This window comes from Halictus rubicundus, chromosome 14 (assembly GCF_050948215.1).
Source record: "Halictus rubicundus isolate RS-2024b chromosome 14, iyHalRubi1_principal, whole genome shotgun sequence".
In the NCBI taxonomy this organism is placed as follows: Eukaryota; Metazoa; Arthropoda; class Insecta; order Hymenoptera; family Halictidae; genus Halictus; species Halictus rubicundus.
This window is the reverse complement of record NC_135162.1, coordinates 4382773-4401600: the sequence shown is the minus strand read 5'-3', so window position 1 is coordinate 4401600 and position 18828 is coordinate 4382773. Positions and strand designations below refer to the sequence as shown.

General features: G+C 39.5%; 1 protein-coding gene across 2 annotated transcripts in view; it reads right to left on the bottom strand.

Annotated features, from left to right (window-relative positions):
- The window catches only part of LOC143360917 (uncharacterized), a 56124-nt gene that overhangs the window by 17580 nt on the left and 19716 nt on the right, over positions 1-18828 (bottom strand). Inside the window, exon 2 of one of the 2 annotated variants that reach the window (XM_076800112.1) lies at positions 18484-18623. In XM_076800112.1, the coding sequence (XP_076656227.1) occupies positions 18484-18560 (77 nt within the window). In that variant the 5' untranslated portion in view covers positions 18561-18623. Of the gene's footprint in view, positions 1-954; positions 1199-18483; positions 18624-18828 lie in introns of those variants that run through there. The other variant, XM_076800114.1, reaches the window with a different exon arrangement.

Genomic DNA, 18828 nt, shown 5'->3' with positions numbered 1-18828 from the left:
CGATATGTCGGAACAAATGATAAAGTCTGCTGGTACGATTTTCGTTTTGGAATCCCCATTGTCTGAACGCGCGCTATGCGGCCACGGGGTCAGAGGAAGGTTGTACGCGTATACCGCACAAGTCCGATGCGTCTGGCCGTCTATCGTTCCTAACGATATACCGTTAGAGTGTTTAATATGTGTCGCAAATGACAGCGCTGCTTAAACGATTGCCCGATGAAAACCACCGGAGGTAGCTATTCCGTCACGGTGTTTCCCCGGAAGACCGTGCCCAAAGAAATTCACGACCTTATCGTTCTACTCGGTTCGTTGAGCTTCGGGGTCGCTGTGTTTTCGAGGATTCGGAATTTTCTGGAACGTTTGGCAGCGACCTCGGGGATGATGAGGATTTCATTAAGCCGACGGCGACAAGATGCTCTTAGAAAAGCTGATCTTACGTTCCTGGCAATCAGAAGAGAGAAATTAGACAGACGAGTTCGAAAGCAATTGCTTCATAATCAAAAGATACAGAAGCGCGCGACGAATCGCTCGAATGAGCGCCCAATGTCACTCGGCAAGCATTATGTCGCTATATTACTATTACTACAACGATAGGACATTTTATTCCATATCGAGAAATAAGGAAAATAGGAGACGATAACAGTGGAAAGAGTTGTCCCAATGAGGAACAATTGTTTTGTGCCGAAGAGATGAAGAGGAAAGAGAGACACGATACCTTTAGAATAGGCGACGGGAGATCCGAATTAATTGGCGATGAATGAACAAATAAAAAATTATACCAAACAGATCAAGTTGCCGATAAATCCGGAGAGTGTTTCGTATAGGTTCGCCGACCGAACTATCGTTTGTATCAATAACTTTCTAGCAAGGAGAACGCGCGTTCGTGGTTGCAGGACCAGCCGAGCGTCGCGTTTCTCTCGAACCCGTGTCGTCGAGAGACGTTCGAAATCTTACCTGAATGGAGTACTCAAGGGTCACGTTGAAGCTGCATTTAATCACCGGACACACGGAGATAACGATTGCGAAAGACACCACGGGGGAGAACTGTGAACCGAAGAGAGAAAGAGATACGGGAGAACGCGACGCGGAATAGAAGAAGAAGAAGTTGATCGCGACCGAAAAGGAGACGACACACGCTGACAATAAGAGGAGCAAGCGGGAAGAGAATCGAGGAACGAAACGATCGGTCGGGATCGAGGCCCGGGAACGTACTGGAAGACGAACGCGAACGGGACACCGCGAGTGTCGTCTAGGTGGACGATCTTTCGACAATGGTGCACGGCTGACTGAATCCTCGACGAGAACGTCGGAGAAGGCTGGCCGCGTGCACGCAGGCTGGCCACCAGGTGAGCCAGGTAAGCCAGGTAATCTAGGAAGGTGGAGGAGAGGCGCCTCATGCACGAGTCATCGGGAACCCGTTACTCCGTTGGATACGAACGAGATCTGCTCGGGTTGAATAACCTTCGCCGCGATGCCGGGCTAATGCTGAAGCGTGTAGGTACGTATCGTCGTGACTACCTTGGCCGGTCGGCCGGGGAACTGGGTGAACCCCGAATGATCATCCGAACGGACCCTACCGACCCGACAGGGCGCCAGGCATTCCTAACCATAACTCGCCTAACGCGCGACGAGACCGTGCTGCAATCGACGCCTCGTTTTTACTCCCGGACGAGAATTCTTCGGCTTCTTTCAGGAAAATGCTGTCACTTCTTCTTGTAATGGATCCGGCAAACAATGGCTTGTTGCCGCGTGTGGGAAAGGGTTCATCGACAGTCTTAACCGCCTAGGAAACCATTTTAACGATCCTGTCCCGCGAGGAGAATTCTTTTCGTTCGTTTCGGAAAAAATGCCACCATCTTCTTGTAATCAATCTGGCAGATAATGGCTTCTTCCGCTGCAAAGTGGAATAGACTAACAATTCAACGGGGTCCATTTCAGCGAGTGATTCTTTGGTTTGTTCGAGGAACGGTGTACGGTGTTTACTCGGTATATGACCAAGACACGCGTCTAGACTTGGACATGTATAGGGTGTCACAAAATTATATGTCACGACCACTATAGCGTGATTCTACACCTACGTTTTGGTGGAAATTGACATAAAAACTACCCGCAAAATTGACCTTGATTTTCAAGGTCAAAAAAACAAAATGTTGTGTTTAATCGCGTTCTACTGGCCATAAGGATCAACTTTGGGAAAGAAACCATGGGTCGCATCTCAACCGTTCTCTTAAAAAATGATTTTGCATTTCTTATAATTTTTGCAGCTACTGTATTTGTAAATTTTTTACATCCAGCGACAATATACAAGTAAATAGCGTACTATAGTACGTTGCTTTGTCAATATCATTTTTTAACAGAACGGTTGAGATGCGACCCATGGTTTCTTTCACAAAATTGATCCTTATGACCAGTAGAACACCAGTTTAAACAAAAAAAATGTTGTTATTTTGACCTTGATTTTCAAGGTCAAGTTCAATTTTGCGGGGAGTTTTTATGTCAATTTCCACCAAATCGTAGGTGTAGAATCACGCTATGGTGGCCGTGACATATAATTTTGTGACACCCTGTACAGTGAATTCTTGATATACAGTGGTTCACGAAAGTATTCGAACGCTTACGTTTACAAATTTTAATGAATAAAATAGGATGTACTAAACTAGTCTGTATAGAACAAGTTGGTACCTGTAGTAAGGGGGAAGTCTCAACATTATGTCAGCAAAATTTGAAAAGGATTCAACAGCGTAGGCAGAAGTTATGATATATTTATTAGAAACACGCGTAATAAGTGACTCACAAAAGTATTCGAACGCTGTAACGCTGTTGATATGTTTTCATCTTTCTTAGAAAGGAATGTACACATTACTACTAAATGAAAACATTGGTACGTTCAGTTGATGTTAAGGCATCTTTTCCGTAACAGCAACGTAGAACTGTACACAGTAGTAGTTAAAATGAAGATTAAAAAGTCAGAAACACAAAAGTGTGAAAGAGAAATGATACTTCGATTGCACAAGGATGGAAAATGATATAACGAGATTGCAGAAATTATAAACACAAGTAAGTCTACGATACATTATATTATTAAAAAATCAAAAAATAAAGGAACAATTGCGAACAACGCTCGATCAGGTCGACGAAAGAAATTAACTGAAAGAGAACAGAAAATTATCATTCGTGAAATAAAAAAAGATCCTACTATATCCGCTCCTAAACTCACAAATATGGTAGCTGATATGTTTCATAAAGAAGTTCATCCCGAATTATGTCGACGAATCTTACGAAATAATGATTTTCATGGCAGTGTACCACGAAAGAAGCCATATATTAATGCGGTAAATCGAAAAAAAGACTGGCTTTTGCAAAAGCATATCTCAATAAAGATTTTTTTTCTGGGATAAAGTCATCTTTTCGGTTGAGTCTAAATAACATCTTTGCCTCAGATGGTCAAAATTATGTTTGGAGAAAACCAAATACGGAATTGGAAATTAAAAATTTACACCAAACAGTGAAACACGGAGGTGGATCGGTTATGGTGTGGTGGTGCATGGCAGCAAGTGGCACCGGAAATTTGGTATTCATTGATGGTATACTCGATAAATATAAGTATTTAAATATTTTAAGGAACAACGTTAAAGAAAGTGCCCGTAAATTAGGATTATTGGAAGACTTCCACTTCCAACAAGATAACAATCCCAAGCATGCTGTAGGAATTGTGAAAGAATGGATCATATATAACACACCACATATGTTAACTACTCCACCGCAAAGTCCAGACATAAATCCAATTGAAAATTTATGGGCTGAAATCGGAAAAAGATTAAATAAATATCAAATAACTTCAAAGGAGGTATTGAAACAGAAAATCATAGAAGTATGGAATTCCATTGAGTGTACTTTTACAAAATCATTGGTTTATAGTATGGAACGTCGATTGAGACACATCGTTACTGTTAAAGGTGGTCCAACAAAATATTAACATTAAATAATGTAATAATATATGTAGCGTTCGAATACTTTTGCGAGTCACTTATTATGCGTGTTTCTAACAAATATATCATAACTTCTGCCTACGTTGTTGAATCCTTTTCAAATTTTACTGACATAATCTTGAGACTTCCCCCTTACTATAGATACCAAATTGTTCTATACAGATTAGTTTAGTACGTCTTATTTTATTCATTAAAATTTGTAAACGTAAGCGTTCGAATACTTTCGTGAGCCACTATATGTCAACAACACGGGTCTTGCCAGCGTCGTGTATCGTCGAGGAGACATGTTACCGTGTTATGTTTACACTCCTGGGCGTCCAAGGTCTCTCGAGCTTCGCGGCCCCTCAAGGGGTATACCTCGCGGTAGTGGGGATAATTCCGCGACGTTTATCATCCAGGCTTTGGCGACATATACAGGGTGTTCACGCAATTACTAGCCAGCGTTTTTCTTGTAAATAGTAAATATTAGAAAAAAATGAAAGAGCAAAAAGCAGTACTGTTTTTTATACGCAACTCAATAGCGTATGTAATTTTTTTGTGTTTATACTATTTTGTTAGATATGAAGGTGACCTTCAATTTTTTAAATGGAATGCTGTATATTTTTTATATCACGTGAAAGCGTGTGTCTAGACGAATTCATCCGTATACTGTACAGTGACCTTCAATGTCATGCAAGGTCAGAAATAGAAGAAACATTTTGAATATTTCATACCAATGTGTTTACTATGACGAGACAACTTCAGTATTACTTCCGAAACCGATTAGTAATATCGCATAGTAATGTATCGTTATTCGATGGACGAGAAGGCGGATGTGGTACGCATTTATTACCAGTGCAATGGAAATAAAAGACAAAGTTCAATCAAATGATAATCAGTTTGTTTTGTGTACCAAGCGTTTGAGGGAAACAGGTTCTTTCCAAAATAAGAGTCATAATCGGAAATGTCCTCTTTCTGAAGATAAAAAGTTAGAAGTCCTCTTACATTTTGTAAGAAAATCCGACAACTTCGGTACGAAAAGTAGCTTTCGCGTGTGGTATTTCAGTTGGCTCAACTCATAACATCTTAAAATTACATAATTACGAACCCTATAAATACCATAAAGTACAAGGGATACAAGAAAGTGATATACCGGGGCGTATTGAATTTTGCGATTGGTTACTTATGAAGAACAGAAATGACTGTAATTTTTATAAAAAAAAATTCTTTGGACGGACGAGTCAAGCTTCGATAACAATGTGATGCCCAACACTCATAATACTCACGTATGGTGCACTGAATACCCAAGAATGAGAAAGGAAACAAGTTTCCAAGTGCAATTTCGCATAAATGCATGGTGCGGCATAATTAACAATGTGCTATTAGGACCTTATTTTTTATAGTGGAATATTGAATGGGGAAAGATATTTAGAGTTTTTAAATACGCAATTTACAGATTATTGGGAAGATCTGCCACTGTCTATTACGCAAGATATGTATTTCCAACAAGACTTTTTTTGGGATGCTATTAAAGAGTTCGTTTACGATACACCGCCCAGAACATGTGCACTATTATCTCGGACTACATTGGAGGAAGCTACCAAAAATGTAATCAAAAGGGCCGAAATGTGCACTCGTGCACAAGGAAGTCATATTGAACATTTGCTGTAGCCTCGCCAACAGAGAATACTTGTAAAAACATTGGTATGAAACATTCAAAATGTTTCTTCCATTTCTGATCTTGCATGATCTTGAAGGTCACTGTGCAGTATACGGATGAATTCGTCTAGACACACGCTTTCACGTGATATAAAAAATATACAGCATTCCATTTAAAAAATTGAAGGTCAACTTCATATCTAACAAAATAGTATAAACACAAAAATATTACGTACGCCATTGTGTTGCGTATAAAAAACAATACTACTTTTTCCTCTTCAATTTTTTCTAAAAACGCTGGCTAGTAATAGCGTGAACACCCTGTGTAGCGAAATCACTATATCGGCCTCGGTTCATGACCCCTCATGGGCTATACCTCGCGGAAGTGGGGATAGTTCTGAGACTTTTATCCGCTAAGCATTTGGGACATATATAGAGTAGACACTACACCGTATAATGACCTCTTCCAATGTCGGTTGAACGTGGAATGATACCTGACGAACGAACACGATCTCGCAACGAATTTGCCCAGACTGTCTGCTCTAAGGTCGCAAGAACTCCAAAATGAGCGACAGACAACAAGCAACAGGAAGTCAAATTTGATAGACGATCGAACGATTCTGGATAATGTCCGCACGTTTTCTAGAACGAGCAGGAAGTTCGTAATCATGGTGGGGGGGGGGGGGGGGGCTTTCTCGGACCAGCCGACTCTGACACAGGTGAAAATTGTGATCCGAAGAATGACAATATTGATTCCTAGAATGAATTATGTTTTACGAGCCGTAACGCGAGGCGTGTCTACTGAAAGTCGATCGGGGCAAACGAAATATTAGGCTGGCAAGATAGTAATTTCTTAAGGTGAAATAAAACCCAACTTTTTATACAAATAATGAACTTTAATCAATGAAATATTTTCCATTTTGTTCTGGTCCTTATCGACAAAAAAAAATGAACAAATGCTATTTCAAGTGATCATCTTCAGCGACAGTTTTACCATTCAAAGAGTTTTGCAAAAATTCGAAATAAATGATGGTACAAGGTCCGGACTATATGGTGGATGTGACATCATTTCCTAACCAAGCCCCAATAATTTTTTACAAGTTATCCAAAATATATGTCGCCTAGCTTTATCCTGATGGAACGCGTTTCCTTTGCGATTTGCCAATTCTGGCCGTTTCTACCACGTTTTTATTAACTCGCTTTCTTGTGTGTACAGTTTTTAGTTAAGGTTCAAGAATCCTACTTTTATGAATTTCTCGTACTCAAGGTCACGTGAAGGTCATAACATTACAGGTCGTTGGTTTCGTCTTGACCACGGCTATCGTATTGTTATGCGAGACTACCAGACTTATCTATTCTCTATAGATAAGTCAGACAAATAGATGAGTCAGAACTCACGGGCTTTCTCATCTACTAGACTAAGGCAAAATTACTCACCGGTACAGAGATTTCAGATTAAAGTCCAACCCTGCGAAAACTCCGACCTCCACGTCATTCCCTATCTCTAAGGGCTAGTGTCATCTATCCCCACCAAACTTCCATAGTTGTACTCTTATATAAGGCCCTGCGAAAGGGCGCAGACAGACAGAGACAGAGAAGAAGCTACAAGTAGCCCGTCAGTCGACTCGTTTGTTACAAAGTATTTCGTCGTGTACAAAATCGCTTGTATTCTTGCTTGGCGACCTATTCCCAAATAAACCTAAGTTGTGCTGGAAGAGTTTGGAGTTTATTCGAGGATACTCTTCATCTACCCCTTCCTGCGGCATAACAGAGGACTAATTTTTGGTGGCAGCGGTGGGATAGGCCGCAATTCAGCAAGAAGACCGAGGTCAACAAGGCGACAAGACGAAATCTGGAAGGATATAAGACGATTATGAAAATTCTATTCGGGTAAGTGAATGCCTTTTCACACATATCGTAACCCGAAATCAGAAATTCACACCGAAAGTGATAGCAGCGAGTCATTACATAGTTTTATTCATAAAACTCTCGAGAAAATGAGTCGACCCGCGAGCCCTGTTAGAAGCAGCCTTGAACAACAAATGGCTGAACTACTGAGAAAATGTCTTAAATTAATGACTCTCTGCGAAGAGCAACGGAAAGAAATCGACGAACTACGACATGGGGAAACTTCAGTACCACTAGAACCTGTAAACGTTAGAATCAGAGATGATGAAAGTGACAGCTCCTTTCGGCCAACGGACGAACAACGCGTTTTGCTCAGGAGAACGAAAGAATCAAGACAGGTTTATACAGTCAACAAACCCACGGGATCTGACCGAGGAATTACAAATCGAGGAAACCTTACAATCGCTCTCCGAATGGGACAAAGCAGGTCAAGTCGTGTATTCCTCCTAGACACAGGAGCGAGAATAAATTTAATAAAAGCAGCAGCAGCAGTTGTTTTACCTACACGAGCGCGAATCAATCGTTTTTATGGAATTGATGATAGAGAAGTCGTCTCAACCAGAGAAGCTAAACTTACAGTAGGAAATCGTGAACATATTTTAGCAATAGTACCTGACTCCTTTCCGATAGAAGAAGATGGATTGCTAGGGATGCCCTTTTTAGAACGGGAAGAAGCAAAAATTGATACCAAAAACAGGATAATAGAATTAACGGGTACTATGCACAGGGTTTTACATTTACAAATACCAGAGGAAAGAATCAAAGCGCTAGATTCCAACACAAGGGTTGAGCATTTAACCGATCCAAAGGCTATTGATTTAGTGAGACGAGTCTCAAGAGAATTTGCAGATATATTTTTTCTCCCAGGCGACGCGCTGCCCATGACTAATTTAACCGAACATGCGATACCTGTTACCGATGAGCTTCCAGTGCATACCAAACAATTTCGTTATCCCCCAGGGCATCTCGATGTAATAAATGAACAGGTTACCGACATGTTAGACAAAGGAATCATTCGTAATTCAACTTCTCCTTACAACTCGCCACTTTGGGTGGTTCCAAAAAAACAAGACGCCAGTGAAAAGAAGAAATGGCGTGTTGTAGTAGATTTCAGAGCGCTTAACGAGAAAACTAAGCATGATGCATACCCTCTACCCAATATAGAGGAGATCCTGGATCAGCTTGGGCGAGCCCGCTGGTTCTGTGCATTTGACTTAGCGAGCGGTTTTCATCAAATTGGAATGAAAGAACAGGATAAGGCGAAAACAGCGTTCTCTACACCGTCTGGACATTTCGAGTACAATCGCATGCCGTTTGGTTTGAAAAATGCTCCAGCAACGTTCCAGAGAATGATGGACCGGGCACTGAGGGGTCTGATCGGAAACATCTGTTTCGTCTACCTAGATGATGTTATCGTCTTTGCGGAGAATCTGGAAGAATTGGAGAAACGCCTGAGGACGTTATTCCAACGCTTTCGAGATAGCGAATTGAAACTGCAACCGGATAAGTGTGAGTATCTGAAACCAGAACTCCAATATTTAGGACATCTTATTACAAAGGATGGTGTCAAGCCTAACCCTGAAAAAATTCGAGCTGTGGCCGAATTTCCAACCCCTAAGGATAAAAAGAATATCAAGCAGTTCCTAGGACTGGCAGGATATTACCGGAGATTTATCCCAAATTTCTCGCAGTTAGCTAAACCAATGAATACGCTCCTGAGAAAGGACAGGAAGTTCGAGTGGAAGCAACAACAAGAGGAATCTTTTCAACATCTGAAGACAGAACTTTGCGGAGATCGTGTACTCATGTACCCAGATTTTAAAAGACAATTCATTTTGTCTACTGATGCCTCCGGTGAAGCTTTAGGAGCGGTACTGGCACAAAAAGATGAGAGCGGAAAAGAAAAACCAATCAGCTTTGCAAGTCGGACCCTAAACGAAGCTGAGCAAAAATATTCAACCACGGATCGCGAAATGCTTGCGATGGTTTGGAGTGTAAAGCACTTCCGCCCCTACTTATATGGTCGAAAGTTCCTTATAATTACTGATCATCAGCCACTGAAATGGCTAAATAACATGAAAAACCCAACTGCCATGCAGACGCGATGGAGGATCATTTTAGAAGAGTATGATTACGAGATTCAATACAAAAAGGGATGTTTGAATTCTAACGCTGATGCACTTAGTAGAAATCCGGTGATGTTAACTACAACTCGTAAGGCAGCATGGGCTAAAAACATAACTTTTTCAGATCAACGACCCGCAGACGCAATCTATATAGAATTTAGGAAAGGAAATGAAGATAAAGTTATATACGACCTACCTGATACAATACAACTAATTGGACAAGACTTTACGCAAGGGACCGTAAAGAAACTGTTAGAAGAACTTTGCGATATTCTGATTGTTGAAGAAATCCAAGGAATATTCACGTACCACCTAGAAGATTTGAAGAAGATTTCATCGTTGGAAGAACATGAGATTAAGCACCTCATGCAAGATACTTTTCGCAACGCAGATCAAAAGTTTATTTTAATTTCCCCAGCTTTGAAGACACCGGAAACAGAAGAAGAAAAACTAGAAATAATCAATAACCATCACGGTCATTTCTCATCAGCACATTCGGGAATCAAAGCGACTCTTAGTAAAATATTGGAAAACTACACATGGAAAGGTATCCATAAGGATGTTACGGAATTCATCAACAACTGTAACTCTTGTCAGCAAGCCAAAATTGTTAGACAACCGACTAAGATGCCATTAGCTATTACGGATACACCGCGAATGTTCAACGAAAAGATAGCATTAGACATCGTGGGACCCTTTACCGAAAGTTTGAAAGGACACAAATACGTGCTAACCATACAGGATCAACTCAGCAAGTTCATGGAAGCAGTAGCCTTGGAAAATCAAAGGGCAGAAACGATCGCGACAGCTCTCACCAATACATGGATCTTGCGATATGGATTTCCGAAAACAATATTAACAGATCAAGGAGCAAATTTTATGGGAAAAACAATGAAGGAACTATGTCAAATATTTAAGAGTGATTTGATCCATACAACAGCATTCAGGCCAGAATCCAACGGATCTTTAGAACGAGCGCATGCAGTAATTAAGGATTATTTAAGATCCTATGTCACGCTTGATGAAACGTGCGAAGTCTGGGATGACTACCTACAATCAGCAATCTTCTCGTACAACACTGTAACTCATACCAGCACGGGTTACAAGCCATTCGAACTAGCTTTTGGAAGAAAACCACCGACTATTAATCAGTTAGAACAAGAAGATCAAGTAACATATTGCGATTTAGTAACATCTATAGAGAATCATTTGCGTAAGACATGGAAGCATGCCGAAACTAATATTGAAAATATCAAAGAAACTGTCAAACTAGCATATGATAAGAACATTAGACCTTTAGCATTAACAGTAGGAGATCACGTTTGGGTAAGGAATCAGGGTAGAGATAGGTTAGCTGGATTATCCATGCCGTGGTTAGGTCCATATATAGTTAAACAAATAGATGGTTTAAATGCCGTAGTAAATATCAGGAATAAAGACTATAAAATCCATTTAAATAGACTTAAATTTGCTAACATGAATTCTGTTACAGACTTATAATCCTAGGCTTTAGTCTAGATTATGCTTTATTAACCATTGTGGAAATTAAGAAACTACACAATACGCCGAATCTGGAATTCGACAACATGGGTGTCACAAGGACATACCACAAGAAATGGCGCACACTTTACACCTACGAGCGACGAACCCATACCAATTTATGTAAAACCGTCAAAGCGTAAAACCGTACTCAAACCAATCTTGTAAAAAGAACATACCTTACCAAGGTATATTCTTTTAAAATAAGGAAGGGGATGTTATGCGAGACTACCAGACTTATCTATTCTCTATAGATAAGTCAGACAAATAGATGAGTCAGAACTCACGGGCTTTCTCATCTACTAGACTAAGGCAAAATTACTCACCGGTACAGAGATTTCAGATTAAAGTCCAACCCTGCGAAAACTCCGACCTCCACGTCATTCCCTATCTCTAAGGGCTAGTGTCATCCATCCCCACCAAACTTCCATAGTTGTACTCTTATATAAGGCCCTGCGAAAGGGCGTGGACAGACAGAGAAGAAGCTACAAGTAGCCCGTCAGTCGACTCGTTTGTTACAAAGTATTTCGTCGTGTACAAAATCGCTTGTATTCTTGCTTGGCGACCTATTCCCAAATAAACCTAAGTTGTGCTGGAAGAGTTTGGAGTTTATTCGAGGATACTCTTCATCTACCCCTTCCTGCGGCATAACAGTATAACGCTAATAAAAGTATATCATTCCATTTACAAAAACTTCGATGACCTTCAAATCTCAAAAAATATAACCTTGAACATATTTTTTTGCCTATCGTAATATTTGCCCCTCTGAACCAACTAATGTTTTTCTCTCTTCTATCATAAAAAACAAGCGAGATATTTTAGATTCCGAGTTAGGTGAGACACCCTGTATACGCCTTCATAAGTCTATCAATATATTCGAGAAGCGTATATATACGCCCTCACAATTCTATCAATGTATGTACAGGATACAACCTCTTTGACATTCCTAACCAAATTCCAAAATACAATCCAGTTTACTTCTTCGATACTTCAGATACCGATTATCTCGTAAACAATGCATAGTACGCATAAATAAAAAGTATACATAAATGACTCCTACTTCATAAATGTGTAACAAAAATAGGGGTATGAATTTTAAAAAGTTACGGTGACCTTCATAACTTGCAAAGGTCACGAGCAAAAAAATATTTTACATGCACTTTATAGCAGACTTAAGATGGCGATTTGTCTTATTAAACTTTCTTGTAACTTCAACAAGTTACGAAATATTTGCTCTGACATTTTTAGTCGGACACCCTGTATTGTATACGCTCTCGCAAGCCTATCAGTATATACAAAAGACGTATATATGCACTCTCACAAGTCTATCAATATATACGAAAGACGTAAATATACGCCATCTACATTTTTCTTAGTGTAACACCTTTACTGTTTTACCAATTGTTTCAACATGAAATTTATCGTTCTATGTAACATAGCAACTAAATATCGGCAATTGTTCTAATATTGTTAGGTCAATTGTCCTCATGTTGTTCAATTCGAATCTCTGGGTACCGTTTTAGTCAGCAGTCAGTGGACAACCAGTCCCAGCAAGTAATATGCGAATATCGCGCCGTGTTTATCGGTGATTCTCTCCAAGAGTGCGCCGCAGTCAAAAGGTTAACCTATCTGCAATGTATCGCACAGTTATACGACGATCCGATTTAATTACGGCTTTCATTTGATTATCATCAACTTCAGTTGGTCGACTAGAACGTTGCTCACTTTTAAGTAAAAAATCTCCAAAACGGAATTTTTTTCGCATATCTCTTTGTGAGCCTCAACAGCTTTGTTGCCTTTATGGAAATAAAAAAGCAAAATGTGTCGCTAATGTAAGATTTCACAAACCATTTTAAATTGACACTGAACCCACAAATCTAAACAAAATTACGCGGTTTCAAAAGTAAGTTAGAAGCTGCAGTTTTTAAATTCAAAAAGGAAAAACTCACAACCTCGACAAAAGTCATTTCAACAAAACATAACGCCATCAATTTGTGAAAACCGAAATTACTTTCTTTCCAGCCAAATAAGTATAGCAAATTTGTTCCTAGCACAAAATGTTTACCAGCACCAAGTAAGACGATCAAGAGTGTAATAAAAACATGTATACAGTAGTCTCGAACTAATTAATTGAAATTGCTCGATCGTCGGAAAGCAAACGGCAAACCAAATCCGATCGTATCTCAGAAGAAGGAACGCTGGATACCGTACATTTCCTCGAACGTAACCATAGAAACGACTAAATTATACGCATAACGAAGCGTAAAACAGCTCACCGATTTTACCCGGTCGCGCGTAAAAACGCGGAAGATTTTAATTCGATCGTATATTTTCACGAATTTCAGAAGAAACAAGTGGATTAGCATAACCGGGAAACGGCATTCGAAAAATGTGAGACACGCCTGTGGTTTCCTAGACTTTTCTAGAATTCGACTCAAAATCCGGAGTGGATCGATCGATCCGGGACTAGGATCGAGAGAAATAGATCGGTGGTTCCTTTTGCGATCGAAGGAACCGGTTCCCGGTGATGCCCATCTTCGCGATACAGATCGTGGAACAAGTATGTACGGCGCGATTGTTGCAAACGCGCATCCAAGCCTGTTGCGGACCTGTGATCCACTTCCGTCTCGGTAATGACAAACGTGGGTGGATCACGCGAATCCTGGAATTAATTGAAAATTAATTGACTGCGGATATCTTTATGCAAAATAAAAACTGCCTGCACTAATTGTAAGATACAGGAGCCACTTGGCAAAGTTTGTTTTCCCAGTAAACAATTTGATCTTGATCTGCTTTAAATTTGCCAATGCTTCCGGATAAACATCACAAATGTTTCTTGTAGCTATTGCGGCATTGCTGCCCTTTCGAAATTCGTATAGTATACAATGCCGAATGTGCATCTTTTCTGGATTTGGATCGGTCATTTCGAACATAACCTCTAAAAAGACAATATTTTTGTACAAAACAGTACTACCCGGTAAACCGTTTGCTCTTGATCTGCTTTGAATTCGCCACCAAAATTTGTCTACAAATTCCGAGCCATCTATTTCCGCATTTAGCGCGGTATTTGGGTGCAAAGATTGCAAATGCTTCCAGATAAACATCACAAATGTTTCGTGTAGCTATTGCGGCATTGCTGCCCTTTCGAAATTCGTATAGTATACAATGCCGAATGTGCATCTTTTCTGGATTTGGATCGGTCATTTCAAACATAACCTCTAAAAAGACAATATTTTTGTACAAAACAGTACTACCCGGTAAACCGTTTGCTCTTGATCTGCTTTGAATTTGCCACCAAAATTTGTCTACAAATTCCGAGCCATCTATTTCTGCATTTAGCGCGGTATTTGGGTGCAAAGATTGCGAATGCTTCCGGATAAACATCACAAATGTTTCTTGTAGCTATTGCGGCATTGCTGCCCTTTCGAAATTCGTATAGTATACAATGCCGAATGTGCATCTTTTCTGGATTTGGATCGGTCATTTCGAACATAACCTCTAAAAAAACAATATTTTTGTACAAAATTGTACTACCCAGTAAACCATTTGCTCTTGATCTGCTTTGAATTCGCCACCAAAATTTGTCTACAAATTCCGAGCCATCCATTTCCGCATTTAGCGCGGTATTTGGGTGCAAAGATTGCGAATGCTTCCGGATAAACATCACAAATGTTTCTTGTAGCTATTGCGGCATTGCTGCCCTTTCGAAATTCGTATAGTATACAATGCCGAATGTGCATCTTTTCTGGATTTGGATCGGTCATTTCGAACATAACCTCTAAAAAAACAATATTTTTGTACAAAATTGTACTACCCAGTAAACCATTTGCTCTTGATCTGCTTTGAATTCGCCACCAAAATTTGTCTACAAATTCCGAGCCATCTATTTCCGCATTAGGCGCGGTATTTGAGTGGAAAGTTTGCAGCCAAAATTCCATGCCAAATGGACAGCAAATTGAGACCAAACTTTGGCTTCGTTACAGAGGGCAGGTCGGTCGCACTAAGAGTAAATACCGGACAAAATCGGAGAAAATCTTGCAATAGGGGGGAAGACACTATAATTTTAAGATCTGTAAATATTTCAGTCTTAAAAAATAAATAAAACTTACAATTATTTAATTTCGAATTCCGTTTTCCCTCCTACAGAAAGATTTCCTCCAATTTTGCCCGATATTTACTCCGTAAGGAGACCAAGGTTTGGTCTCAATTTGCTTTCGATTTGGCATGGCATTTTGCATGCATGCTTTTGACACCAAAATGACCAGCTTTCGCTCGCAAAGTACGATTACAAACATTGATCAAGATTTGCTCGAGGCAAGTTTGGCTGACTGGGATGTCCCCTCTTCGAATTTTCATTTTTCTTTATATTTCTCATTTCTCTAGCTAATCGACAAGAATTGAGGGAGTTTCGTGCAGAATAATTTCCGCATTCTTCCTTTCTTCGATTTCGCTTTGTCCGACATTGACGCTGTTGCGTTAACCGGTGAAGAAAGAGCAAAACTCGCAGGGAAACTTGTTTCGAGCGAGCGGAAAAGGCACGAAACCGTTGGGCCGAAACGTGGTCGCAGAATACGCGCGAATGTCTGCGAACGTGTGCGAATGTGGCGAAGCGGGGGCGGACAGCCCGCTTCCGACACTCGGCAACCTATTCCGCAAACCAGTCCTGCGGATATGGAAATCCACTAATTATCCGTTTCGACGTTAACAACGCAGAAAAAGCATCTGGCAGACAGCACGCGAAGACAGCTCTTGTTATACTTCGTACGGGGAAACTAATTTATTATTTATTCTTACAAGAATGAAAACAGATACTCCTAGTGATTATTATTCAATTATTATTCTAGGAGATTATTCAATTATTATTCTAGAAGATTATTCAATTATTATGTGATTAGACTGCGAATTTTTATAGAAAATAAAAATTATTTGCATCGATTACACGACGCATCGACATTCTTAAATTCTTTTAATCCTTCATTCGTTCTTCTGACAAATTCATGAAATCCAAGTATTCGGTTGTTTCGAAAGTAATTTCGTTTTTTCCCAACAGAGGAAAAAAAAATTAATTGCATTTTTTCGCAGCGAACTTCACACTTGAGCCGCATTCTCAGTATACAGAGTGTCCCACATAACACTTTTCATGATTCTTCAAGTACTTGCGATAATCTGACAAACAAATATTTTCAACAAAAGTTGATCAGTTTTCGATTTTCAGTTGTTGCAATAAAAAAAAGTACGAAAAAAAATTATTTTTTAGTATTGTCAATTGTTCATTTTTTTAAATGGCACTTTGTATTTTTGACTTAACAGTATTCTAGCCCGTATCAAGACGAATTCGACGACCTAGTATACCATGACCTTCGGATCACCTTAAAGGCAAAGAAATGAAAATTTCAACAAAAAATGACAGCATGCTTGAATGAGTGATAATAACTCTAGCTTGGCCACCACGAACCCCTGATTTGTCACCACTTAATTTTTTTATGGGGTTATTTACAGTCGATAGTTTATGCTGTTCCAATACAAAGTAAGGAACATTTAAAGCAGCGTATCGTAAGACGTGAGCAACCAATGCAAACTTACTACGTAGAACGGAATTGTGTCTACAACAACCTGGATCATATTTCGAACATTTGATGTGACTTTTTCATCGTTTGCATTTATTTAGTTACGGTTCCTGAATTGAATGAAATTTCGAGTCTTAATAATAAACACAAGTTATTATCACCCATTCAAGCAGACTGTTGTCATTTCTTGTTGAAATTTTCATTGTAAATTTTCATTCATGGTATAGTAGGTCGTTAAATTCGTCTTGATACGGGCTAGAATACTGTCAAGTCAAAAGTACAAAGTGCCATTTAAAAAAATGAAGGTGACCTTGACAATACTAAAAAATAATTTTTTTCGAACTTTTTTTATTTCAATGTATAGCCACTCGAAAACTGATCAACTTTTGTTTAAAATATTTGTTTTTCAGATTATCGCAGGTAGTTGAGAAATCGTGAAAAGTGTTACGTGGGATACCCTATATATTTTAACAGCTGATGTAACAAGGCTTGATTGTGAAAAAGTTTGTTTTATTTTGCGCACTAGTTTTTGTTTGGTGCCCTACCAAACATGGAAAGTCGAAAGCAGCATTTTCGGCATATTTTACTTTTTTTCTATTGAAAAGGTAAAAATGCTGTTCAAGCAAGAAAAAAATGATTCAATGTGTATGGAGAAGATGTATTGATATAACGCCAGTGCCAAAACTGGTTTGCAAAATTTGCAAAATGTTGAAGATGCATCACGTTCTGGAGGGCCAATTGAAGCTGATAAAGACAAAATTGGGTAATTGGGTACTTTGGTATTGCACCAAAATGGAGAATATATAATTAAATAAAACATTTATACGTTATAAGAAAATCGTCTTTTACTTTCACAAAAAAAAAAAGAAACGAAATTACTTTCCAAACAACCCAATACAATAAATGTATCTTACATTCAGCCAGCGTATTTGCTATATAGGGTGTCCCAGCTAACTTGACCACCTTGAATATCTCGCTTACTGTTAGTAATAAAAAAAAACGTTATAGGAAAGCTAATGGTATTTCTTCCAATAGGTGAGGCAAATCTTCAGTTAAAAAATTGGCATATTTGTTACCATTTAGTGTACCATTAAGACCAAACCAATTTGTGTAGTAAATTAATCACTGATAATACCTATAATGCTTTCTGGATTTTTCCTACCCAAGGTCACACGAAGGTCATTGTATAATATGTCATTGAAGAGGTCTTCACCCCTACTATTACGTCGCGATAAAAAAATATATATAGTTCCATTTAAAAACAAATTGATGGCCTTGATATCTAGAAAACAACGACCTAGAAAAAAAGTTTTTTCGGAATCATTATATTGCCCCTTCGGTTAGGTTAATATTGTCCTAAACGTTTTCTTTTTCTATTACTAACACTAAGCGAGATAATCAAGGTGGCCAAGTTAGCTGGGACACCTTGTATAGCGATGCGAGTGGTTTTCTGTTTGAAGAAATTTGGTCTGTGATCTCCGGTGTAGAAAATTTACCATCAGCTCGGGCCAACGAGGTGAAGAGAGCGTTAGGTTCGAAAATTGCAACGAGGAACGGATTCGTAGTTGGTGTTCAGAGGCATTTCCGTACAAAACGAATAAGGAGCGTTTAGATATACTTGGGCGGCAGTGTATGCAAGGGTGAAAAAAGTCGACTGGCAGGAACCACCTCCCGGAAGATGTGCATACGTACGATATAATAGGAGAACGTGCTTACCGTCCCAGAATCGTGGTCAAACGTGGCTCTATGTGGGACATAGCGGCACTTCTTACGGCCATGGATACCTTTCCCATCTGTTGGCAAACGATGCCTATCGACGTTACTGTCGCCAGACCATTTCCATCCGTGCGCACCGTCTGGAAAAAAGAACAGAAATTAATACTCGCGTTTTCTCGGCTATCGCGAGGCAATCTCTTATCGAACACTCTTATCGAACCGATTTTCGATCTCGAAGGAAACTCGTCGAAATTTCGTTCAAGAATATACACAGTGTTTACTCGATATACGTCTAATACACAGGTCTAGGCTGCCACATATATTGGCCAGGAGATACTATTCTTT